This window comes from Trichoplusia ni, chromosome 3, assembly GCF_003590095.1.
Source record: "Trichoplusia ni isolate ovarian cell line Hi5 chromosome 3, tn1, whole genome shotgun sequence".
In the NCBI taxonomy this organism is placed as follows: Eukaryota; Metazoa; Arthropoda; class Insecta; order Lepidoptera; family Noctuidae; genus Trichoplusia; species Trichoplusia ni.
Genome location: NC_039480.1, coordinates 5954136 through 5981519, shown reverse-complemented (window position 1 = coordinate 5981519; position 27384 = coordinate 5954136). Strand labels below are relative to the sequence as shown.

Genomic DNA, 27384 nt, shown 5'->3' with positions numbered 1-27384 from the left:
TTGTAAATAATGTATATTTTTCTTTTTATATTGATATAGTTTTCAAAATGTAAATATTAGTTTAGTTTAATTTATTGTAGTAATGTAATAATAGCTAATAACTGAGGTGAATAATTAAATAATTATAGTATAAGAATTTTTTTTTTACTATTTTTAGATTTTCGAATTCATTTGAAAAAGAAAACGGAACTCTATTGCTTAGGCTCTGCTGTCCGTCTATCTGTCCGTCCGTCTGTAGGCTGTATCTTATGAACTATCATCGCTAGTCATTTGAGACATGCGAGTCATAGATATACTTTTATTTTTTGATGGTTGAGGTAACCACGCCAAGACAAGACCACACAGTTCGATCCCCGCATAGGACAAGCGTTTGTGTGACCCACGAATGCTCGTCCTGAGTCTGGGTGTCTTTGTGCATGTGACTTGAATGTTTGTGAAAACCCCCGCGACAATGATTAAATTCTTTATTGCGGGAGTAATTCTAGATAAAAACTATTGCCTTATTGAAATATATTTAATCATTTTTTATTTTCTACAGGTACGCACTATCTATGGAGATCATTTTCCCATCGAAGTGCGTCATTGCATCGCACCATGGATTGAGAGCAGGATCTGGTAAGTTTTACAAAGTATTTCTAATGTATGCAGACCCATGCCTTTGCCCTGATTTAGATAATAAGCATGTTTACTATGCTTTCGGGTGAATTAGGAGTTAATGAAAAGCAGGCAGGTGTAGCGAATTCTAGTAATTCGTCGAAAAAAATGTTAAAAAAGGATCATTGGCTCATACCGTCATTACCTGACTGGAATATAACTATAAGTTTGCGGAAATTAAAAAAAAAACAACCTCAGACAAGATTCAAACCCTCTACTTCTGGGTAAACACGCAAGTCGCTTTGGACGCACCTAGGCTTTTGACTACCTAATTAGCAGTAAAGTGCGACGCAAAACTAAAACTGTCAAAGAAAATTATTATTATAGTTTTAAATTCGAGATATCAAGAAAAATTTTATTTGTATTATGTATGTTATGCTGTTGGTATACCTACCAAATAAATAAATGAATATAAACACCCATCATAGAAATAGCCAAAAAACCTCCCCCATTTACCAGACACTTCTCCCCAGGACTGCGGAACCGGAAGACCAGCAGCGATTCTTCGTGGACGAGCTCGTCCAGGAGATCCAGGCCCACGCGGACCTCATGCTGTCCCCGGACATGTTCGTTACGAAGATGAAACTCCTGGACGCAGCGAAGAACTTCCACATGCAATACAGGTAGGGGATATAGGGGTGTGGTAATATTTAAAGTCAGATATGTGGCCAAATAGGATAAGAGAAAGAAAGGTTTGGGAGAAAAAGGGAATTACTGGTTGGGAGGATTTGCCAGGTTTGAAACTCGAGTAGGGTTAAGGAGTTCGCGGTCGGTGTATGAAGGATTGCAACGCATTACCATACACCGACACAAAAACGCGGATGATGTTGCACGGCGGTTCAGGTTTAGTCACTAAAAGTCTAACACTATCTGATACAGGAGTGCGGGGTTTGGACTCCGGGTCGAATAGTCGTAGTTAGATATGTGGGACACAGCCAAATATCTTCAGATAAAGAAAGAAATGAGGGAAAAAGGAGTTATTTGCTCAGTTGTGGGATCGTTTGACTCACAGCTAAATGCCTGAAGGTCAATGAAGGATGGCGCCAGGTTTGAAACTCGAGTAGGAAAAATAAGAGTTACCTGTGAAAGAGCTGAGAAAAAAGTAAAAAAATCAAGTATACCTTAATCTTGAATCTTTTCTTCCGGATATAAAATCATCAAAAGCCTCCCCGCTTTGGGTTGACTGGACTTTATCTTGTACTTCTATTGCAATCGTGTCAAATGCATTGTAAATGCTCATGAACGGCAATTTGCAGTTGAAATGCGGTCCGTCTATCTAAAGCCTTACAGACAATCAACTTTTCTAACTGTAGTGTCTAAATCATACATATATTTTGTTCGCAGCCATGCTCCGCATGAACTATATGCGTATATGCGTCGCTCGCTCGCCATGGAGATGGATGTGATTCAGAATGCGATCGGAGCACCCTACGTAGCCCAGCCGCAGACCGAGAGGAAATATAGCGAGGTGAGTTTATTGATGAACTAGCTGTTGCCCGCGACTTCGTCCGCGTGGTTAGAAGATATAAAGTTAGGAATTTTTGAACGGAAGCCCTCGAAGATGAATAATTTTCCCTGTTTTTTTACCCATTTTCAATTGTATTTTCGCTCCTGTTAGTCGCAGCGTGATGGTTTATAGCCTAAAACCTTCCTCGATAAATGGTCTATTCAACACAAAAATATTTTTTCAATTTGAACCAGTAGTTCCTGAGATTAGCGCGTTCAAACAAACAAACTCTTCGGCTTTATATATTAGTTAGAAGTATAGATACAACGTGACGCTACAATGGTGACATCATTAACGTCACGCCATAGCGCCACGTTATATTTTCCCACGTTTTTATATACTCACTTCCTTGTTTGTATGTTTGTTTGTCATTCCGGTTGGATTTTTCTAAGTCAATTTTGAGGCACTTCCCTATCAGTTAACAGGCTGAAATTTTCAAGGTAGCTTCAAACCCGATGACAATGCAATTCACAACTATAAAAACTGAAAAAATTGGATGGAAATTTTACATTAAAAACGTGGGTATTTAGATTTTTAAACCTCTTTATATTTTACCTATATTAATAACTCATCACCTCAACAGCTGATCACCGGTCTGCAGACAGTTCGCCAGAAGGTCAACATGGTTGGTGAAGAGATCCGAAGCTTGCAAGCTAACATCGAGTCCTTCTCGCTGCAATACCATGAGTGCTTGAAGAATAAAGGTAGGTGTTGACTGACTGTGAAAGGAGGGTTATGAGTTTGTTAAACATATTGAGAATCTTAACCGACAAGAGAAAGAAGCGTTGTTTTTGTCCAAGTGATTAAAATTTCGTGGTTTGAGCTGTGTTAACCGACTGTGAGAAAAGGGTCATGACTTTGTTAGACTAATGAAAATGTAGTTCTTTATTATAAAGGTGACATATTTAACCAATTAATAAGGGGTAGTTATGACTTTAAATGTTAAGCTAATTAAAAATTACGGCTTAAAAATAAAAGGTGAGCTCTCTTAAATGATTTTAAATGAAAGAAGGGTCACATATTTATTAAGCTGATTTAAAAGTGTTTTTTTGCTGTAGTCACATTTATAAGGCTGAGCTCAAACTAAATTTATAACCAACTAGTGGTGGTTAAAGTGGGTTAACCTTAAAAGACAGACACGCTCTCGAAGACGTTTTATAAATCTTTTTATGGTGTACAATTTTGCAGAACACTAGCTGTTGCCCGCGACTTCGTCCCCGTGGTTAGAAGATATAAGTTATGATTTATACCTGCCCTGTTTTTTTTCACATTTTCCATTGTATCTTCGCTCCTATTAGTCGCAGCGTGATGGTTTATAGCCTAAAGCCTTCCTCGATGAATGGTTTATTCAACACAAATGAATTTTTCAATTTGGACCAGCAGTTTCTGAGATTAGCGCGTTCAAACAAACAAACAAACTCTTCAGCTTTATATATTAGTATAGATTATTTTGATGTACCTCGGAGGGTTAAACCAATCATTGCAATGAAGGCGTAAAAAAATATTCAACACATTAGAAACCTGTAAAATTGACTGTTTCTCTACTACATCATGCAAAGTTTATACTTTAGAACCTTCCTCTTGAAACACTCTATTAAAAAAAACCGCATCAGAATCTGTTGAGCAGTTTTAAAGATTTAAGCATTCAAAGGGGATATAGGGACAGAGGATACGACTTAGTAGTATGTATGTCTGTTTATTGACTGGCCTGTTGATTGCCACAAACAGACGTTCAAATTTGCAGCATTTTATAACTTGTATGGGGTGTTAAAGAAGAATTTCTTCATTATTAATGTTGTATCATTGTTTTAGGCCACATGAACTACCTACAGCAGTCGATGAGCAACGACCGTCGCGATCTAGTCGCGTGTCTGCGCGTTCAGATTGAAGAGACCGAGAGGAAACTCAACGCCCTGGTGAGTTATCCGTTATGCTCTGACTTATAGTCTACAAGGGAACAGTTTTTTATAGTCTACAAATTTTTTTTTGACAACTCGTGACTTTGGTACTTTTTGAGTGAAAATAGCGGGATTCTCCCGTCAGAAGCGGGACAAGTTGATGTTTGATGTTCCGCGCGCGAAAAGCATAAGCAAACAAGTGTAACTTAGAAAAAAATTAGCATGTTTTTAGATTCGTATTTGGAGTGAATCCGCGGGACATTGAAATTTTATTTAAAAATCGGGACGTCCCGCCAAAATCGGGACGTCTGGCAACGCTGAGAGTAAATGAGACACAAATATAGAACTCTTAGGTAATAGTGGAATTACGATCTGTAGGCGTACAGCGTAAATACTATAATACTTCATCATCAACATCATAAACATCATCTTCTCCATCGTTAGTTCAGTCTTCATCGTCATCACCACCTCAGTCCGTCTTCGATCACAGGCTTCTTTCAAAACATCTCATCTAAAGAAAAAATATTTCACCGTTAGACTAAGAGTAACGAAGAAAATACATAAAGTTTTTCAAAAGTCATATTGGTATTTCGCCTGTGTTCGGATCGAACTTGTACCTAATGCTTTCAAATCCAGACGTAGAACCTTGAAGCCATCACCACTTAATGTTCTCCTATTGTCCCAGGTGGCCCAGATCAGCCAATCGCAGATGGAGCTGGTGGACCACATGAAGGAGAACATCGCCAACCTGAGGCAGCTGCAGAGCCAGGTCTTGGATGAGGAGCTTATCAAGTTAGTACCCATAATGAGGATGACCAAATTTGTTTTTTCAGTGTCCATATTGTAGTTTAATGTTTAATAATGGATACGTATTTTTAATTTGTTCCGCAAACATAAATTGACTAAATTACAGTGAATGAAACTTACGCATGACGTCACGATTGAATATAGATATAAATATATTGTTACGTCATAAACTTTAAAGCAGTTTATCTTTGGCAATTTAAGTTTGTCAGAAAACCTATTTAGGGCAGATTTTTCAATCGCCAGATAGCTTCTACCTGAGGAGTAAATATGGCCGTTTGACATATTTCCTATACAAAAGCTGTCAAAACGTCAAACTTATTCGTCAGATAAAAGTTATCTGGCGATTGAAAAATCGGCCAATAGTGTTGTAATTTGGTATTGAACATTGAATAAATCAAGTCTTATTTTTCACAATTTTTTTATCGTTCCCCGTACCCATAAAATAAGAACAGAACCCTATTTATAAGGTTGTCACCAACCTTTATCTCATTAGTTGTTATAGCTAGACAGTTCATATTATCACAGATGATGAAACTACAATTAAATATCGTATTTAAGCAATGTTTGGTGCGGTCATTAATTTCATAGGTCATATTTTGTTTTTTTTTTCTATTTGTATAGAACCTTCATTGTCGCTTGTCCGACTGGTGCTTAACCGGTTTTCTGACTAGTTCTTAATTAACTTAAACAAAATTACATCACCAACAAATTCTAACCTAAACCCCAATCTCCTCTTAAGATGGAAACGCGAGCAACAGCTGAGCGGCAACGGCGTACCGATGCAGTCGAACCTGAACACCATCCAGGAGTGGTGCGAACTCCTCGCGGACCTGATCTGGACGACGCGCCAGCAGGTCAACAACGTGGCGCGCATCAACACCAAGACGATCGTCGAGCTGCGGCAGCCGCACCTGGCCGAGATGCTCGACGAGATGAGCAAGCAGGTAGGTCACCCAGCCGGTTCCAGACCTCGGGCGGGGTTGCTTACCATCAAGTGTGTTATGAGGCAGTCGCATTTTGGTGAGATGAGCAAATAGCTGGGTCACCCATCCGGTTCTAGACCTCGGCTAGGGTTGCTTACCATCAAGTATGTAGAGGTACAGTCGCATTTTTGTGAGATGAGCAAGCTGGTCAGTCGCGGCCACCCATCCGGTTCCAGACCCCGGTTTGGGTTGCTTACCATCAACTATGTAGTGAGACAATTGTATCTAGCTGAGATACTGGACAACATGAGCAAGTAGGTGGGTCACCCATCCGGTTCCAGACCTCGGTCGAGGTCGCTTACCACCAGGTATGTAGAGGGACATTTTGAAGCACTTCCCGATAAGCTGGCAGACTGGAATTTTTAGGGTAGCTTCAAACCCAATCACAATGCAATTTACAACTAAAAAATCGGGTGGATTTTGATAAAACTTGAATTCAACATTTAAACGTGGATTTTCAGATTTTTCAAAATCTATTAATTATTATTGTACGGAATCTATATTTTCCTATTTTTCTGTCACCAGGTAACCGGGTTACTCTCAACCCTGGTCACTTCAACCTTTGTCATTGAGAAACAACCGCCGCAGGTTATGAAGACCAACACACGGTGAGTTTAATAATAATAAGCATTTAGGTTAGGACTAGTTTCGGACCCAACCGGAGTCCTTAATCATGAGCTGACGCGGCATGATCATATAAACGTGGTTACATCATTTAATATAGGTTAAGGGAGCAAGTTCCTCCGTGTTTCGGAAGGCACGTTAAATTGTGGGTCCCGACTGTTATTCATACATCTTTGACAGTCATTACAGGTGCAATTTTCAATATTTTAATTAAAGTAGAATATAATGCAATATTTTCTTAATTATCTATCCGCCGAACTAGAAACATTTTTATTTTTTATACCCGGTCAACATTTTACAAGGAATTAGTCATCTAATCCGAATAAATTTCATCAAGTTTGTCCTAGCCTTTCCCAACTATGTTGAGGTCGGCTTCCAGTCTAACCGGTTTCAGCTAAGTACGAGTATTACAAGGAGCGACTGCCTATCTCACCTCCTCAACCCAGTTGGACACGATACCCCTTCGTTAAACTAGTTGCCAGACTTTCCAACTTCTGACTACCTGTAACGACTATCAAAGATGTATGAATAACAGCCGGGACCCACAAGTTAACATACCTTCCGAAACACGGAGGCACTCGTTATGACAAAGATGGTCACGCCATCTATGGACCAACCGCGTCAAGCTTATCCGCCTTTTATACAATTCCTCTTGTTAATGAGAACTGTTGTTCCAGCTTCACGGCTACGGTCCGTTTGCTGGTCGGGGGTCAGCTGAACGTGTATATGACGCCGCCAAGAGTCAGCGTGAGTATCTTCTCTATCCTTTCTAAATAACTCTTGAACTAAAGAACTGACAGCCTCCCGAAGCCACCCTACCCTCTTTGGGCCGACGTGCGGAGAAGGGAGTCCATCACAAAGTTCGACCATTCGGCGTGTGTGATCCACGAATGCTTGTCCTGAGTCTGGGTGTCTTTGTACATGTGATTCGTATGTTTGAAACAACCGATACAAGGATTAAGTTCCTTAGGGCAGAAGACATTTTTTTAAAAAAAGGAAATATGAGCGCCCACCCAGCCGGTTCTAGACCTCGACCTTGTGCATGTGATTTGTATGTTTGTGAAACCCACGACACAAGGTTTCAACTCCTTACTGCGGGAGTAGTATTAAAAAAAAGAAAGATTAAACTCAGTTAGGGTAAAAAAGAAACATGATAGATTTGATATCTAACTTGTGATTATCTTTCAAGGTCGTGATAATATCTGAGCAGCAAGCCCAGCTACTCCTGAAGAGCGAGACCCAGGCCGGCAAGGGCAAGCAGCCGGTGGAGTGTGGCGACATCCTCAACAACACCGGCACCATGGAGTACCAGCCGACGAGTCGACAGCTCAGCGTCAGCTTCAGGTCAGTTTGGTGGTTTGACGGTAAACCGTTTGATGGAGGGTTTGACTGGTGTATGTAGATGGTTAAGGTGTGACTCAAACTCATAGAAGCTTTATGGGTCAGTGTGGTTTGATCCAACTAATTTGTTATTTATTTACTCGCATAATAATAGGTTTACACAAGAATTTGAAGACCTGTAAATTTTGATTCAAGTCATCCTAAAAGTTTTCAAGTTTAATCCACGTAAACTTTGACATCAAACATTTTGGTCGTCTCGTTAAAACTGAACGCGGTAATCAAACCAAGTTGCCTTTAATTAAGGTATCAATTACACTGAAAAAAATCAACGGTTTACTCACGCGTATGTATCGGGATCGCCCGACTAGTGTCGGACTCAACCGGAGTCCTTAATTAGGACCTGACGCGGCGTATCGAAACTAGCAAATACGCGGGTGTAAACCTTAGCTTCCTTTAAACCAAATACAAAAATTTGGAAGGTCTCAAATCGTCCTTATTCTTTTGTATTTTTGTTACCTCACCAATTTTGTTGATTCTCTTTTCATTTCCCATAAATTCGTCAAGTTCGGCTCAGTAGTTTCAATTCGAAGTCAGTTATATGTTTTTCCTCATCAAGAAATTTACTATGAATGTATTATTTGTACACAGGAACATGCAACTTCGTAAGATCAAACGCGCCGAGAAGAAAGGCACAGAAAGTGTGATGGATGAGAAGTTGACGCTGCTGTTCCAGTCGCAGTTCAACGTTGGAGGCGGAGAGCTGGTCTTCCAAGTAAGTTGAAGAAATAGGCTTTTTATGGTTTCACAAGGGTAAAGAAATGTTGGTGTGTCGGCCTAGTGGTTAGTGATCCTGATTGGAATTAAAGGTCGTGGGTTCGATTCCCTTGTATATGTTCGTGTGATAAATATGGTCATTTTAAGACCTCCGTGGTCGAGTAGCGTGAGCACCGGTTTCAAGGTGTCGCTAACTCTGAGGTCCCGTGTTCGATCCCCGGTCGGGTCAATGTAAAAATTCACATTTCTACATCGTCTCGGGTCTGAGTGTTTGTGGTACCTTCGTTGTATCTGAATTCCATAACACAAGTGCTTCCGCAACTTACTTTGGGTTCAGAACAATGTATGTGATGTTGTCCGCATTTATTATATATTATATTATTATTTGTTCTGTATAACCCTAAAAACAGTTACAACAATTTTTTGGGTTATGTACAGAAAAATGATTATGGTTAATTATCTATACTATAGGACAAGCATTTGTGTGATCCACGAATACTTAGTCTTGAGTCTGATGCTCCTGTGTCCCTGTAACTTGTATATTTGTCAAACACCCTGCGACACAAGGATTAAATTCCTTACTGAGGGATTAGTCGAGACGCGCCGAGTCATGAGTTCGATTCTTGCGAAGCTCCGTACAAAAAATATTTAAAAATAGTTATATCAATCTTTTTGAAGTAAACTAAGTGTTTAAGTGCAAAAAAAAAACAAAGTGAAGACATATAACTTAATAACAGTGACAAATAATAATAATAATAAACAAATACAACAAAAGTGAATATCTACAATAAAGAATGAATAGTTATAAATAAGTGTTACATAATTAAAATATGGGGTTGTAAAACTACGAATCACCATCTATATCTTAAAGTGCAAACAATAAGTGGCAATAAACCCGTAATTATAAACAAAAACCCAATATTTTACATCAATAATTATGCGAACAAACTACAATAACAGAAGTGAACGAAGTGTTTTTAGGCAAAAACCAACTGGTACATGTCAATTAATTATCAACAATCACAAAAAGGTAACAAACCATCTTAAAATACATTAAAAACAAATTATGATTGTGGTATAACAAAGTGAACAAAGAAACAGTGCAAAAAATTCCTAACACATGAGTCATAATAACCACCAGTCAACTTTTAAAACAACGAAATATACAGTAAGAACCATATATTCGACAATAAAAGCATTACTCAAGAAGTCCAGTGGTAACCGCTCTTACTCTGAAACACTGTACGTGGCAAGCCCCGAGTTCGATTCCAGCGACCAGGATTCCTTTTTGAATCTTTATTTGGGACCAATAATAACTATGGACGACAACATTACCTACCGAAACCAAAAATTATTCAAATCGAGCTCTGTCAATGACATCAGTCAAGATAAATCACTTCTTTTCGACACGACTATGATGAGTCTGCCAAATACATCAATAAACTCGAGTCAAACAGTTATTGATCTTCAAGAAAAAGTTGAACTATTATCAAATGATTTACTGAGCGCCCACAAAGAAATCGAAAATTTAAACTCCGAAAATTTTAAGTTAAAAACAGACTTGCAAAAATACATAAACATAATAAATGCCTATAAAGACATACATTCTCCAAATAAAAGAAATTTGACTCCACGCACAGAAAACAAGCATAAATCTACCACAAACAAAAATAGAACGCCTGCAACAAATAAAAAGCAATTACACATATCACAAGAAATAATTGAAACGCCTGTTATAGGAAAAAGGCAATCAGACGCATTGACGATTCAAGAAAGAAATTACAATGGACAGGTAAACAACACGAAACCTATTGCAATTAACATAGAATATACTGATATTATAACATCGGAAATGAATCACAATTTGACCAAGAACGTCTTGGAGGATAGTGTATTACTGCAAAATCAACAGAAAAACGCCCAAGGAAAGTCCTATGTCAAAAAACAGAATACTGTAGAAAATAAATCATCAATGCCCATCAACGGAAATCAATCTACAAACGCGGTACGCAACAATGTTAAAAATAAGGTCATTATTATTGCTGATCAGCAGGGACGCTTTGTCCAAAGAATCCTTCAAAAACTATTAGGAAAAAAATTTTTAGTTACATGTTTTTGGAAGCGAGGGGCAACATTGAAACAAGTCTTAAACACCGAAAAATCAGAAATAAGTTTATTGGACAAGAATGACTTTGTAATTGTACTAGGGGGAGTTAACGATAGAAACCCAGTAGAAACTCAAATTAATTTGATAAATTTCTTAAACAATACACAAAATACTAATGTAATCGTTTCTGAAGTTTTGTATAATATTCATTTGAATGTAAAAAAGTTAAATTGTGAATTTAAACTTATGTGTTCTCAGTACATTCACGCAACATACATTAGCATGAATTATTCAATGTTTATTCCAGATTATAGTTCTTTGGCATTACATATATCTCAGTTGACACTAAGGGAAATATTACGGATTACTTATAAACAAAATTTTAATAAGTATTCGATGGAAAGGCTCAGCGTTGATACTGCTCCAATGTATATTGACAAATGTACACAAACAGAAAATATTGAAAATACAAATCATCAAAATGAGAGTTCTCCTACTAATAAAGATTTTTTTCGAGTATAAAAATATAAACATTCTGCATCAAAATATTAATGGCCTCATTACTAAATTAGATGAGCTAAACGTACACTTATACTCATTAAGTAAAAACAATATTGAAAATCCTATTGACATTTTATGCATTACCGAGCACAATATGACCCCGGAAGATACCAAAATACTTAAACTACACAATTTTATTCTAGGAGATTTCTTTTCACGTAAAACCCGGAATGGGGGATCATGTATAATGATAAGAACAAACCACAAATTTAAAATTATTACAGAAGCTAGAGACTTAAGTATAACTAATGTTTTCGAATGTAGTGGTATTGAATTGACTGACCACAAAATTATAATATTATGCATTTATAGACCACCTAAAAATAAACGAGACATAATGGATCTATTTTTTTTCTAGGCTAACAGAATTATTAAGTAAAATATCGTACAGAAATAAAAAAGTTATATTATGTGGTGACTTTAATATAAACAGACTTGAGAAAAACAACATATCCAGACAATTTGAACAATTACTATCAAGCTTTAATCTAACATTGACAATAAATCAACCTACAAGACTAAATAGCATGACTTGTATTGATAATATAGCACATAATATTAGAGGCTCAAAAACAAAAGTAGTGGAACTTTCACTCTCTGACCATACAGCACAATTATTGACTTGCCCAGTAAAGAAAAGTTACTACATCACACACTGGTATAAAAATAAACGTGACTATTCCGAAGAAAATATATTAAAATTTATAAATTGTATTAAAAATCTCAGCTTTTCCGAATGCTACACTAGTGATGACCCTGAAAAAAACTTTGATACTTTTTATAGTTTATTTTGTCTTTTCTATGACTTATGTTTCCCAGATACATGTGTGAAAATACCAATTTCCAAGAAGCCTGCATGGTTAAGTAAGGGTATAAAAATATGCTCGAAACGAAAACGCCAATTATTGTGGAAGTATAGGTTGACGTCAAATCCTAATGATAAAACAAAATTTAAAAACTTTTCAAAAAGATTTAGAATTATAATTAAAAAAACACAAAAGGCTCAAAACAGTTATTATATTAATTCAGCTACAAACAAGGGAAAGGCAATGTGGAAGATCATAAATAATAATAAAATAGTAACTCCAAAAGAAAATATTACACAAATAAAAGTAAAAGATCAACTAGTTACAAATCCTAAGGAAATAGCACAATTATTCAACAACTACTTCATTGATGAAATACAGTCTACTTCAACCTCTAGCGGCTCAGTTACAAAAACGTACAATACAAATTCAAATTCTATTTTTTAAAGCCAACCAATCCACATGAAATAGATCAAATTATAAAAGGATTAAACAACACGAATAGTACAGGGTATGACAACATAAATACGAACATTATAAAACGAGTGTCTAGTCACATAGCTCCAGTAATTAGTAACATTATCAATCAGTGTCTAGAACGAGGTGTTTTTCCTTCAAAATTGAAAATTACGATCGTAAATCCATTATTTAAAAAAGAAGATAGAGAGGATATGCGTTTTTACAGACCGATTGCGTTAATACCAGTGATGGCAAAAATTTTCGAAAAGGTTATATATAATAATTTATATAATTTCTTTGAACTCAATAACTTATTTACTAATGAACAATTTGGCTTTCGTAAAGGAAGATCCACCAGTGATGCTCTTTTTAATTTTCTTAAGAAAGTAATGACTGGATTGGATAGCAAGCAACAAATAACCGCTATTTTTATGGATATGACTAAGGCTTTTGACCATGTTGACCATAATATCCTACTTAACAAATTAGAGAAATATGGTATAAGAGGGAATGCGTTGGAACTTATTAAGTCGTACTTAAGTGATCGTTTTCAAATAACACGAATAACGAAAATAGAAATAGACACAAAATTCGAACGCATCTATATGTCGGACCCTAAACTTGTAAAATTTGGCGTTCCCCAAGGAAGTATCCTTGGGCCTCTTTTATTCGTTATATATATCAATGACCTACCAAGGTCTATAGACCAGGACATGATATTGTTTGCGGACGATAGCACGGCCATTTTTGCAGATACCGGTCAAGAAAATTTTGAAGCTCAGGTTAATAAATCTCTCGAAGATATTATAAACTGGCTAATAATTAATAATTTAAAAATAAATATTGATAAAACAAACTATATGTCCTTCACAAATAAAAATTCAAAATCAAATAAAATCAATGTTAATTATAAAGGTAATTCAATAAATCAGGTCAGTAACACTAAATTTCTAGGAGTCCATATCGACTCAAAACTTGACTGGAAAATGCATGTAGATGATGTCTGCAAAAAACTTAACCAGTATTCATATGCTCTCTATTTACTTCGAAGAATTGTAAATGAAAACGTATTACTCAATGTTTATCATGCATATGTGGGTTCTACTCTAAAATATGGTATACTGTGTTGGGGTAACTCTACTAACAGAGAATTTGCATTCAGAGCCCAAAAAAAATGTATCCGAAGTATATGTGGGCATAAACAGACCGATTCATGCGTAACAGAATTCAGAAGACTAAAAATCTTAACCCTAGCGTCAATGTTTATATTGGAAGCAGCCTCAATCACAAAGCGAGATATCAGTAATTATGAGACTATGAGAAGTACAAGATATAAAAATGACCTTAAGGCAGCTAAGAGTAGAACAGTTAAGTTTAAATCATCCATATTTGGTATGGGTGTGAAAATTTATAATAAATTGCCAGACTTTATTAAAACCACTGAAACATTAGCTACTTTTAAATACAAACTTAAAAAACTACTGATACAGAAAGCATATTATACAATTAATGAATTCTTTAAATGTCTGGACTGAAATTTATTTAATGGTATTATGATAATGAAAAGTGTTAGTTATTGTTTAATGTATTTATCTGTAATGTAGTGGTAATGAATATTATATTGCCTTGACTATTTTGTACACTTGTCATGACGATTTATATTATTGTTATTTTTATTTATTCTATTTCTTTTTTTTTTTTTGACATCAATTAATTCAGTGACAAATGTTTTTGACTAAAATTTATTTAATATGACGTTAATGATGCAATAATTATGACAAATACCAATTGATTTTCATACTTAATTTATTTTCTCTAATGGTTATTATGTTACTTTAATGATTTCATTTTGTTTTTCTTTTGACAAGTATTTGTAAATTTTAAAGATTGTACACCACATGGGTATGTTACAGTGATACTTTGTTATAACACTAATTTTAAGAGCTGAATTTCCACCTGTGACAAACAATAAATAAATCTTGAATCTTGAATCTTGAATCTTGGGAGTCGTAAAACAAAATAATGAAAAAAAAAAACACACTGTCTCTCGTCCGGTTTTATTTTATTGTCACTATACTTTCACATAAAAATGGACGTTTTTCTTATCAATTAAAAATTAAGTCTATCCAGCTTTCGTCTACATTCCACACCACTAATCACCACCCCCACCCCACCAGGTATGGACCCTCTCCCTGCCTGTCGTGGTGATTGTCCACGGCAACCAAGAACCCCACGGCTGGGCGACAGTCACGTGGGACAACGCATTCAGCCCCCCGGGCCGCGTGCCCTTCGCCGTGCCTGATAAGGTGAGTGATAAGTGTTTTTAACCGACTGCGTCAATAAGGAGGGTTATGTTTCGTTTTAATTGTCGAGATTTAAGTTTATTATAAACTAGCTGTTGCCCGCGACTTCGTCCGCGTGTTTAGAAGATATAAGTTAGGAATTTTTGAACGGTAGCCCTCGAAGATGAATAAATTTCCCATTTTTTTCCACATTTTCCATTGTATCTTCGCTTGTATTAGTCGCAGCGTGATGGTATATAGCCTAAAACCTTCCTCGATGAATGGTCTATTTAACACAAAAGAATTTTTCAGCTTGAACCAGTAGTTTCTGAGATTAGCGCGTTCAAACAAACAAACTCTTCAGCTTTATATATTAGTATAGATAACACATGAGTATCAACCTCATCTATTTTGTCAGGTGACTTGGGGCCAGCTAGCGGAGACGCTCCGCATCAAGTTCTGTTCGGCGACCGGCGGTGACCTCTCGGAGGACAACCTTCGATTCCTGGCTGAGAAGATTTTCAGGTACATATTATTATCTCCATGTTTGTTTTACTGACTGCAAATCAAAGTCAGAGTAATCTTACATTGATTTTGTATTCATTAGTATTTTTTTTTTGAAAGTAAATTAATAATTAGTCGCACTATGCCTCAGGCAAGAATACGCATGCCTCAGATTGACTGTACAGGCTCAGGGAAAGTGTGTGTATGTGTATGCCTGCGGCTGACTATTTAACCTCCGGCCATCTGAATGTATTTGCCATGGTCTGAGTATACAGCCTCGGGACAACTATAAGTATGTATATATATACTAGCTGTTGCCCGCGACTTCGTCCCCGTGGGTAGAAGATATAAGTTATGATTTATACCTGCCCTGTTTTTTTCACATTTTCCATTGTATCTTCGCTCCTATTAGTCGCAGCGTAATGGTATATATCCTAAAGCCTTCCTCGATGAATGGTCTATTCAACACAAAAAGAATTTTTCAATTTGGACCAGTAGATCCTGAGATTAGCGCGTTTAAACAAACAAACAAACAAACAAACAAACTCTTCAGCTTTATTTATTAGTATAGATATATCTTAGGCTGTTTTTACATATGACTGCAAAGATAGCCGAGTGGTTGAGTTCATCACGCCAAACCCACTGCGTGACGTGTTAGTTCGAGGACAAGCATTTGTGTGATCCACCAATGCTTGTCCTGAGTCTTTGTGTCTTTGTGACTTGAATGTTTGTGAAACCTCCCGCAACACTAGGATGAAATTCCTTGCCGCGGGAGTCGTTTTTTTTTTAATAAAAAACTGCCTCAAGCCAACTGCTTGTGCCTTAGGCAGCGTTTCCACCAGAGCTGAGCTGACCGAGGCGAGGTTAATGAAGCGATTCTATTGGTTTTTACAAACACATTCCTCGCTTTGGATCCTCGCTCATCTCTGGTGGAAACGCAGCCTTAGACTCCCCCCCCTCACCCGGGCTGACGGCACCCTGACTAACGCAGCGTCTGCGCCGCGGGCAGGACCAGCCTCCCCCTCAACACGCTGGAGCTGAACGCCACTCCCGTCTCCTGGACCCAGTTCTGCAAGGACGCCCTGCCCGAGAGGAACTTCACCTTCTGGGAGTGGTTCTACATGGTCGTCAAGGTCACCAGGGATTATCTGAGGACGCTGTGGTGTGATCGGTTAGTGGGATTTTGGTTTATTTATGTATTTTTTCAAGAAACAAACAGGTATAAGGCCTGTTTCATAATCGACAGATTAAGTTCCCCTTAAGTTACTTCATAGAATTTTCCAGTTTATCTCCCAGATATCTGCTTATCAGAGATGGCAGAAACAGGCGCTTAATATATGAAATGAAGCTAAACAAATAAAATTATACGCAATCCAAAACAGTCTCTAAATAATAGCAAAACATCTGCAAATGCCAACACTGGTCGAGTGGCGCACGCACCGGTTTCAAGGTGTCGCTAGCTCTGAGGTCCCGGGTTCGATCCCCGGTCGGGTCAATGGAAAATTCACATTTCTACATTGTCTCGGGTCTGGGTGTTTGTGGTACCTTCTTTGTATCTGAATTCCATAACACAAGTGCTTTAGCAACTTACTTTGGGTTCAGAACAACGTATGTGATGTTGTCCGCATTTATTAAACAAGAAAAACTGCGCTATATCTGTTTGAATAAAAACAAACAAAATTCTTGTTTTCAATCGACTTCAAAAACGACAATATTTTCAAATCGAAGGTAATTTTTTCAATGAAATTGAATCATTTATTCTGTAAGTATTCATATTCATATATTTATTTGCATTCCATAATGTTACAAAACATGTTAAAGAGGCTAGGGTCTAAACAGACGGACCGCATTTCAACTGCAAATTTGCAGTTCGGATGCAGTTGACATGACTGCAACAGAACTGCAAACCAATCAAACGGTCCAATTGCAGTCGTGTGACGGTTTCTGTAACGGTTGGTTTGCAGTTCTATTGCAGTCGTGTCAACTGCATTCGAACTGCAAATTTGCAGTTAGAATCACGTAAATTACTATGAATAATTGTTATTTGAATATCTTTCTTCCACCTAGCCTGATCATGGGCTTCATTCAGAAGAAGCAAGCTGAGGAGATGCTCTCCAAGTGTCCTCCGGGCACCTTCCTCCTGCGTTTCTCCGACTCGGAGCTCGGAGGAATCACCATCGCCTGGGTCGGTGGTGAGTATCGGTGATTAGTGAGTGGTGTCTCGTACTGGACATTTTGGAAGTTTTAATAATAAAACCTCAGTTTCTTCAATTATAGCTTTTAATCTTCACAAAATTGGAAATTACAAAACGAAAAGCAATCTTGCTGGCGACGCAACCGTGTACAAATTTTAACTAACTAAAAATGTCGAAGATGTGCGGGTGGACGTAGAAAAAATAAAATACAAAGATTAATTGATAGCATTTCAGGAAACGTGCAACTTGTTGCTATTAAAAATCACTAGGCGTTGGTACGGCGTAGACATCTTCCCCCCCGTTGAAAGTCTCCTTTCAACTTCTTCAGTCTTCATCTGTCAAGGCTGTGGGCAAGGGACAGATCCGCGTGAAAGGTCTCCTAAAGCAACCTCTGGTAGTCTGCACGTCTGCGACTCGCGTAACGCCGTCGGCCCCCGGGAACAAGCGGCTGATTCGTCCCATTCGCCAATTGAGTGGTGGGACGTTGTCCTCCTGAAGAAGAACTAAATCGCCGACTTGCAGGGATGCCGTTTTAGTGCGCCATTTTAAGCGCTGCTGTAGCTCCGCTACATACTCCCTTTGCCAGCGCTGCCAGAAATGTTGATGTATTTGTTCAAGCTTCATGTAGCGTTGAAGATTGTTCTCCCTTTCGTGTTCAAGCGATGGACCAGGCAATGCATTTAAGGCACGCCCTATCAGAAAGTGGCCTGGAGTTAGGAAATGGTAATCGTTAGGGGAAGGGGAGAGTGGGCATAAAGGTCTACTATTGAGCACTGCTTCCACTTGCGTGAAAAGAGTACATATCTCCTCAAATGTTAAATGATTGTTTCCCATAACGCGTTTCAAATGAAACTTTGCGGATTTAACGCCGGCCTCCCAGATGCCGCCGAAATGTGGAGCATACGTGGGAGAGAACACAAACCTCACACCCTCGTTGGTAGCAAAATCAACTACAGACTCATGACTAGTTTTAAGAAAATGGCCTATTTCCTTAGCGGCTGCAACGAAGTTGCGGCCGTTATCACAAAATATCTCCGCTGGCTTACCTCGTCGCGATATGAATCTGCGTAATGTCATAATGAACGCGTCTTTAGACAAATCACTGACGGCTTCCAGGTGCAGACATTTATAGCGAAAACATACAAACAAACACAAATAGGTTTTAGTTAGTCGTGCACCTCGACCCTTTCTATTAATCGTGAGAAACGGACCAGCGAAGTCAACGCCAACCGTACGAAATGGAAAATCGGGTGTGATGCGTTGTGCAGGTAAGTTTCCCATCATGGGAGTTAATGTTTTTCCTTGAATACGTTTACATCTGACACAATCATGCACCGTGCGGCGGGCCAAATGCCTACCGTTTACAGGCCACACAGTTTCTCTTACACATGCCAGCAACAGTTGAGGCCCGGCATGCATGTTCTGTAAATGTTCATGTCTGAAATACAGTTTAGTGAAAGGATGAGAGGCGTGTAAAAGTATGGGATGTTTTTTGGCATAATTATAATTTGATAATTCTAGTCTACCACCGACTCTAATTACCTTGTCATCGTCCAGAAAGGGTGAAAGTGATAAAAGAGATGACTTTCTACATAGTGTTTTATTTTTTAACAAAGTGTTGTACTCTGCAGCAAATGAAGTTTGCTGAGCAATTTTACAAAGGCTAATAAATGATGACTCCAATTCACTGACACTAAACCTTCCGAGTAACTTATCTTTTGGATTTTTTAGTCTTATGTTGTGTATGAATCTATTTACGTATGCAAATATGCGTCTCAATTTTAAGAACGATGAAAACTTATCTATTTTCAGAATCTCTGTTACAGGTTCCTGGACAACAGCGGAAGAGGATTTCATTTCAGGTAATTCTGTTTCATTTAATAATTTGTTTAAATAGGGCCAACCAGATTCAGACTGTGTTAGAAAATTTGGACCTGACCACCATAAATTGAAATTGACAATTTGATGTGGGCTTACGCCTCTTGAGATCAGGTCAGCCGGATTCTGATCAGTCGACACATAGCGCCACGACGAACTGTTGGTGAGTTCATTAATTTCGGCAACCCTATTTGCTACAAATGTTTTTAACCTTGCAGAGTTACCATTCAACCAGCTGAGGACAACGCTAGAATCGCACCAATGAATGATGCGATTAACCTCACATCGCAGAGAACAGGTAACTGCCTTGCACAATTTTGCAGCCAGTAGAGCGGCACAAAGCTCTAGACGCGGTATTGTCGTCGGCTTCAACGGCGCCACTTTAGACTTAGCACACAGCAAGTTAACCTTGACCTCACCAGCTAAGTTGTGTGACCGCAGGTACACACATGCACCATAAGCGACTTGGGAAGCATCGCTAAAGGTATGTATTTCTATATAACTTGGATCTTCGCATAGCGTCAACCGCGGGATCTGTAGATTTGATAAAAAATGTAAATCGTTGATGAATTTGTTCCAGGTTTCCAAAATATCGGAGCTAACTGTCTCATCCCAGCTCCTTTTATTGAGCCATAATGACTGAAGTAACATTTTAGGTATAATCACGCATGGACTAAGAAGTCCAAGAGGATCAAAAATTTTGAATGATGTAGACAGTATAAACCGCTTGGTGACTACATCATTTTTATTAGGTATAACAATTGATATTTGAAACATATCGGTTTTAGGATTCCAATTTAATCCTAAAGTATTAGTGGATTCGCTTAAACTAACCTTGTCATTTGGATCAATCGCCGACGATGACAAAATACTTGGTAAATTCGATCTGAATTTACGTAGTTTGAACCCTCCAGATTTTAGAGTGTCCGACACCTTGCGCTGAATGTACAACAACTCGGACTCATTGTTGGATCCAGTAACCAAATCATCGACATAATGGTCGTGTTTAATTATGTTACTTATAAGCTGATCATCGCAATCCTCTGCCAACACTGACAAACACTTGGTGCTTAAATATGTAGCACTTGCGAGACCATAAGTGACGGTTTTTAGACGTAAAGTTTTGATAGGATTTGACTCATGACTTCTCCAAAGTATTAATTGAAAATTACGGTCACGTTCGTCTAGTTCAACCATCCTAAAAAATTTTTCAATATCCGCTGTCAAAATGTATCTATACTGACGAGCTCGAATCAAAATAGAAAAGATTGAGTCTTGCACATTGGGACCAACCATCTGTAGGTCGTTCAGAGAGAAACCTGAGGAAGTTCGTGCCGATCCATCAAAGACAACACGTGTCTTTGTCGTTTCGCTATTTTGTTTAAACACTGCATGATGGCAAAGATAATAGGATGGAACGGAATGTACAATCGGGCATTCCTCTAAATGGCCTAGGTCTAGATATTCTTGAATGAAATTTGAATATTGTAATCTTAATTCTGGATTCTTACGGAAACGTTTTTCTAGGTATAATAATCGGGTTTTTGCCATTGCGTAAGAATCTCCTAAACAATCTGGAGTATCAATTAGTGGCAGCCTAACACAAAATCTGCCAGATTCTAAACGATAAGTGTTTCGATAAAAGTGGTCTTCACAAGCCTGCTCAATTTTACTGAAATATTGCTTGTCTGGAACTTGCTCCAGTTCCCAAAACTTTGTCAATTGAGAATTAATATCGGAATTATTGCATTCGTCACTATCATTGATTGAAACATGACACGGAATGGTTATAGGTGACGAACGATTCCTGAACCCTTTAGAAATAGGGCCGGCGACTAGCCAACCTAGCTTTGAGCTACGTAGTTTGGGCATGTTATGACCTAATGCTAGCTGATCACATCCTAAAAGGTCCCAAAATAGGTCCGCACCGATCAGGATGTCTATGGCCGAAGGCTGATTAAAATTAGGATCAGCTAACTGAATGTCTCTTGGAATATTTAGTTGACTAATATCTATGGATTGTTTAGGAATAGCACCTGTTAATTGGTTAAGTACATAAAATGATTGTACGACACTGTATTCATTGTCAACAGAATTTAACCCGGCAATGCAACTTTTGTTTACATGTTCCGCTAAGTTGTTGCCTATGCCAATAACTTTTATAGTGTTTATGACACATACCTGTAATGAAAGCTTGTTCATGAGCGACTGGCTGATAAATGAAGATTGACTTCCACAGTCTAATAAAGCGCGAACTCGAAATTGTTTATTTGTTTGAGGATTTATAACGTTCACCATGGCTGTTGACAAAAGGATATAATTTTGTACGAAATTATCACTTGTTGAATTGTTGACTGATATTTCACTAAAACCACGATCTGAGTTAGGGCTATTGCCGCTGACTGTACTAGAATTACTTGTGCTAGAATTATTTGAATTAGGTAAATGCAAGAGTGAATTGTGTCTACGCTTGCACTGACGACAGGGACCCAACTTGCAATCGCGTGCATGATGCCCAATTCGTAAACAATTGGAACATAAGTGCAACTTAAATGCTTCATCACGTCGTTCCTGAACACCTTTCGCTAGGAATGTAGGGCAGTCGTATATCCAGTGGTCACCTTTACAGGCAACGCAGTGCCTAGTGACAGAGCCGGTGTTCTGAACTGTAGATGAAAACGACTTAGCAATGCGAGAATTATTTTTATTATTTTGGCGTGGTTGTGTAGTCTCGAGTGTGTCAGACTTGTTTTGGGACAATGTTTCTAAAACATCAGCACGATCGTTTAGGAACTTATTGAAGTCCTTTAGAGTGGGGAGATCGGACAAACAATTACGATGCTCTTCCCACTTCATAGCCGTATGATTGTCTAATTTAGGTATAAGCATTTTAATGATTATCATATCTAATAGTTCATCTTGTTTGGCTAAACTTGACAGTGCTCGCAGATTTTTTGTTACGTGATCAACTAGAAACCTCAATGATTTGCTTGTTTCACGTTTGTTTTGTTGCTCGGTTGGTTTAAAATATAACAATGAATTGAGGTGTTGATTTATGAGTTGGCGCTTGTTGTCGTACCGATCACACAGAAGCTGCCACGCAGTTTCATAATTGACTGCGCAAATCTCTAAGTTAGAAATAATTCGTGCGGCTTCATTTTCGAGATACGATACTAAATAATGGAACTTATGAATAGGCTTGATACGCTCGTTGTTGTGAATAAGTGACAAATAGGTATCCCGAAACTCAAGCCAGCGGAAATATTCGCCATTGAACTTTGTAATTTGTATTTGTGGTAATTTAAAATCAATGTGATGACACTGCGATGTCTGATCGTGATGACATTGTGATAAATTGTGTGAATCAGAATGGTGAGGAGTAGCCTTATACTTGTCAAGTTGCTCTTCAGCAATTGCCAGATGTGAGATGAAGATTTGCTCAATTTCATCACGTTCATCGATCTCAGAGTCCATATTATCACAATTAATAACCTCAATTTGAGCCTGTAGTTCATCGAATTTGCTAGACATAGCTCGTATTTTATCAATACTAATTTCTAATTCTTTGACTTGCATTTTTGATAATTTTGAAGAACATACTACATCTAAATGTTTTTTAAATTTCGTTAAACGACCTTTGACCGAGCTACGTTTAGCATATAGTTCCTTCAATTGTTTCGCATTACTGTCTTTATCCTCGCTTAAAGACATATTGTTTATTGATGAATAGTAGCAACAACAAACAATAAACTTGCAATCAAAACTATATAGAAAATACTAGAATTGATCGAGTAATCTAAACACCAATGCAAAATGAAGGAATGAAGTTATATGTTCAACTCTTATCTGATACTCCTTCGGCGACACCTGGGCCCGAGCGCAGCCTCGCGGTAACCGAGCGGCAGCTGCGCGGCGACGGCTCGGCGCGGTGAAGTGCCGATGTGTCGACGCCCGAACGCGACTAGCGGTGGTCAGCGTCAGGCTGTGACGCAGACGCTGAAATAGTCGGCCAAAACTATTGAAATAATGTGAACTAGAATAATGGCACGAACTTTTACGAGATTGGCTAAGTTTAAACCTTCAGATTACCTAGTAGAATAAAATATCTGTAATGTAATTAATAATGGGTGTTTAGACACTCGATTATTATTCATTTATTAATATATTTTTATGAATTTACTGTTATGCTAATGAATTTACGATTTTACAATTGACCACGTGGGTATTACACCCTACACTATTGATTTTAACTTTACTATTTTAGAAAATATATAGACAATTTACCAGAAATAAGCCTGAAAATAGCTAGATACCTTGTTAGGATAAAGAATTACACAAGTGGATTGTACCAAACAGCGACCTTGTTGATGGGAAAAATAAGTTTAGGTAATGCTTGTAGGAAATGGCACTTAACTGATAGGCGAGGCGACAGCTTCTGACTGCACTGGTCCTCGCTGGTGGCTGTGGCATTGATAGGTACACGTGTTGCTCGCAGAAGTTGACAAAATTCTCGAACTGACGTGGCAGGCTGACGGTGAACCTCGACGTAGTAGAAACTAAGGCTGGGCGCGGCGCGATCTGCTGGCCGACCTGGCTGGCTAAGTTGTCTTCTGATATAGTGTTCTTGCGTCTGTAGTCCTCCACGATGAATCTTTGGTAGATTCCTTTGTGATGAGAATTCCTTTGTCTTCGTAATTGATCCGAATATTGCAATTGTGTCCTGTCACGGTCGCCACATTAAATGTCTCGTACTGGACATTTTGGAAGTTTTAATAATAAAACCTCAGTTTCTTCAATTATAGCTTTTAATCTTCACAAAATTGGAAATTACAAAACGAAAAGCAATCTTGCTGGCGACGCAACCGTGTACAAATTTTAACTAACTAAAAATGTCGAAGATGTGCGGGTGGACGTAGAAAAAATAAAATACAAAGATTAATTGATAGCATTTCAGGAAACGTGCAACTTGTTGCTATTAAAAATCACTAGGCGTTGGTACGGCGTAGACAGTGGTGATTAGTGGTTACGGCGTCATATAGAAGCTTGAAGAAGTATAATGTGCATGATTTGTTGAGGGTTTCATCCTCGCGTAGATAAAGTGTTTGAAAGATCTGTCCGATTTTTGTACCATATTTAGGTAGGTATAATAATCCTACTACTATTATAAAGGCGAAAGTTTGTAAGTATGGATGTATGGATGTTTGTTACTCTTTCACGTAAAAACTGCTGAGTGGATTTGAATGAAACTTTACCACAATATAGCTTATACATCAGAATAACACATAGGCTACAATTTTTGAGGTTTCTAATGTGATGTCGTAAAAAAACATTATTCATATTTGAGGGCTTCCGTTGCGTGTGCTGAGAAAACGGTTCAAGATCTTTTAACCACGTGGACGAAGTCGCGGGAAACAGCTAGTATACAATATACGAATATAATATAATATTGGACAAGATTCACACATCGCCATCTAGTCAAATTAAGCAGAGCTTGTGTCCATTACAGAGATATTAGGGATAAATGAGTGCGTGAATAGCCGAGTGGTTAAGTCACCGCGCAAAATCCACTGAGGACGAAATGTTGCGGGTTCAATCCCCGTATAAGACAAACATTTGTGTGATCGACGAATGCTTGTCCTAAGTCTGGGTGTCTTTGTGCGTATGACTTGAATATTTGTGAATACGCGGAAGGGTCTGTGACTGGCAACGGGTTCTGCAATTGAATACAAGTACAATACTTTGGAAATATTCACATCTCAGACGGGAATCAACTCTGCGACTCCTAGCTATACGCGCCTATCACGTTAGCCCGCCATAAGACAAATTTAAACTCATTGTTAGTAACCTCACTACCTTAATTGATAAAACAAGGCGCGTATATCCAAGACTCATTAACTCTAACCTAACATACTTCGAGTGGTTTTTTTTTAATATTTATTTGTCCTTTACATTTTACCTCTTAGGGTGACATTTCTGGATAAAACTCTCAAAAATATTGATGACTGTATTCTTAGTTATGACGGCAGATTTGAACTTGCTTGTAAAATACCTTGTATCTTCTCACAGAGGGTAACGAGGTCTTCAGTCTCCAGCCGTTCACCGCTCGCGACCTGATGCTGCGCTCCCTCGCAGACAGGGTCCTGGATCTCACTCAACTCCAGTTCCTGTACCCGAACATCGCTAAAGATGATGTCTTCTCCAAGTATTATACCAAGCCAGGTGAGTGAGACATAGGTTGGAATCATTCCCCCGCCCTTATCCCAATTATTATTTAGGGTCGGCGCATCATGTCTTCTCCTTCCATGCCTTTCTATCGTGACGTCATCTCCAATAATTATACCCGCAACCATAAACACCGTCTATGAGCCGTACCTGCGAGTCGAACAGTAGCAAGGGCTTTTTCTCCCACCCCTCGAACATTGAACGCTTTCAACAAAATCTTGGGAGCTAATCCCGACTGTGATTCTTATGACAAAAAATTCTGTGAAATGATGGGCGTAGGCCTTATTTTTTTTTTGAAAATAATAATATATAATAATTAAATGTCTATTGTACTTAATTTTAATCGAAATATTAACTGAATATTCTTATGTAATAATAATGTGTGTACTTAATATCTAATCCTAATACTGTATTTTTTTTCTCATTCTGTGTTAACGTAATTGGTAAGCCGTGTTAGCATAAATAAATAAAAAAAATCTCACAAGAAACTCTTTGCAGCCATATCGTCTTTCACACAATCCATCCATCGTTTCCTTGGTCGTCCTCTTCCCCTATATCCATCCACATCCACACTCAACACCTTCCTCACCACATGACTCTCATTCCTCCGCATACCATGACAGCCGGTTGACACCTAGTTTTTCTGCAACCGGTGCCACTTTCAAACTTCCCCTTACATACTCAAAGAGTGAGAAAAATCTAATCTATAATCTAACCCACGTTTTAAATGTTCATTCAAATTTATCAACATCGGTCCAGCCTTTTTTATAGTAGTAAGTTGCATTATCATCGGGTTTGAAGCTACATTGATGATTTCAGGCTGCTATCTTATCGGGAAGTGCCTCAAAGACGAGAAAAGCGAGTGTATAAAAAAAAACGGAAAAAATACCAAGGTTGAGGAGGTCAGATAGGCAGTCGCTTCTTGTAAAACACTGGTACTTAGCTGTATCCGGTTAGACTGGAAGCCGACCCCAACATAGTTGGGAAAAGGCTAGGATGGTGATGATATTTATTTCATCTCCTATTCTCATTTACCCCCAGAGAACGAAATGCTGAAGAACGGCTACGTGAAGCCGGTCCTAGTGACCACTCTGCCCTCCTACATGTCGTCCTCGCCGGCCTACGCTCACTCGCCCGACTCGCATCGCAACACACCCAGTGTGCAGAGCAGGTCAGTTTGATGTAGTTTGACGTAGTTTGACGTGAGTCGATCCAATCACTTTTGTCTGGTCAACTTCTTTTTCTTCGTAATTTACAATTACGACTCTATGACGTCTACACTGATGATTTATAAGTGAATTACATATGTATTTTGGTAGTAACTATCGTGAGAATGATTCATAATTAAATGATGTAACGGTTTACTCACGCGTATGTATCGGAGTAGCCCGACTAGTTTCGGGCCCAACCGGAGTCCTTAATCATGAGCTGACGCGGCGGCGAGGGAGTCGAATTAAACTCGGGCTACCCAGATAAATACGCGTGAGTAAACCGTTACATCGTTTAATCATTCTCGAGTTAGCAAAATGCTTATGAGAATTTTCATAGTTTTAAATTTAATCTAATTGCCGTTCATTCAGCGGCCAATGTAAATAGCAGAATCGCGGCCCTGGTGACAGACGGATAGACTTACAGACTTACTTAAGCCTCTATAATAAGAGGAACCCAAAAAAGATTAATTTAATAAATCTTGAAATGAAACTACTTTTACGGATTTTATCGCGGTTATTTTAGATTTTAGTACCCGACATTTCGACACCTTTGCAGCTATCATGGTCACGG

At 38.3% G+C, this 27384-nt stretch overlaps 1 protein-coding gene across 6 annotated transcripts in view; it reads left to right on the top strand.

The window, feature by feature from the left end:
• The window catches only part of LOC113509063 (signal transducer and activator of transcription 5B), a 46461-nt gene that overhangs the window by 6486 nt on the left and 12591 nt on the right, over positions 1-27384 (top strand). For 4 of the 6 annotated variants that reach the window (XM_026892335.1, XM_026892337.1, XM_026892336.1 and 1 more), the window contains exons 4-20: positions 539-615; positions 1128-1277; positions 1999-2122; positions 2745-2865; positions 3974-4077; positions 4745-4851; positions 5606-5810; positions 6375-6457; positions 7151-7220; positions 7663-7817; positions 8463-8586; positions 14699-14827; positions 15222-15328; positions 16299-16478; positions 17375-17499; positions 25447-25599; positions 26644-26773. In XM_026892335.1, the coding sequence (XP_026748136.1) occupies positions 539-615; positions 1128-1277; positions 1999-2122; positions 2745-2865; positions 3974-4077; positions 4745-4851; positions 5606-5810; positions 6375-6457; positions 7151-7220; positions 7663-7817; positions 8463-8586; positions 14699-14827; positions 15222-15328; positions 16299-16478; positions 17375-17499; positions 25447-25599; positions 26644-26773 (2144 nt within the window). The remainder of the gene's footprint in view (positions 1-538; positions 616-1127; positions 1278-1998; positions 2123-2744; positions 2866-3973; positions 4078-4744; positions 4852-5605; positions 5811-6374; positions 6458-7150; positions 7221-7662; positions 7818-8462; positions 8587-14698; positions 14828-15221; positions 15329-16298; positions 16479-17374; positions 17500-25446; positions 25600-26643; positions 26774-27384) is intronic. The other 2 variants (XM_026892338.1, XM_026892340.1) reach the window with 1 other exon arrangement.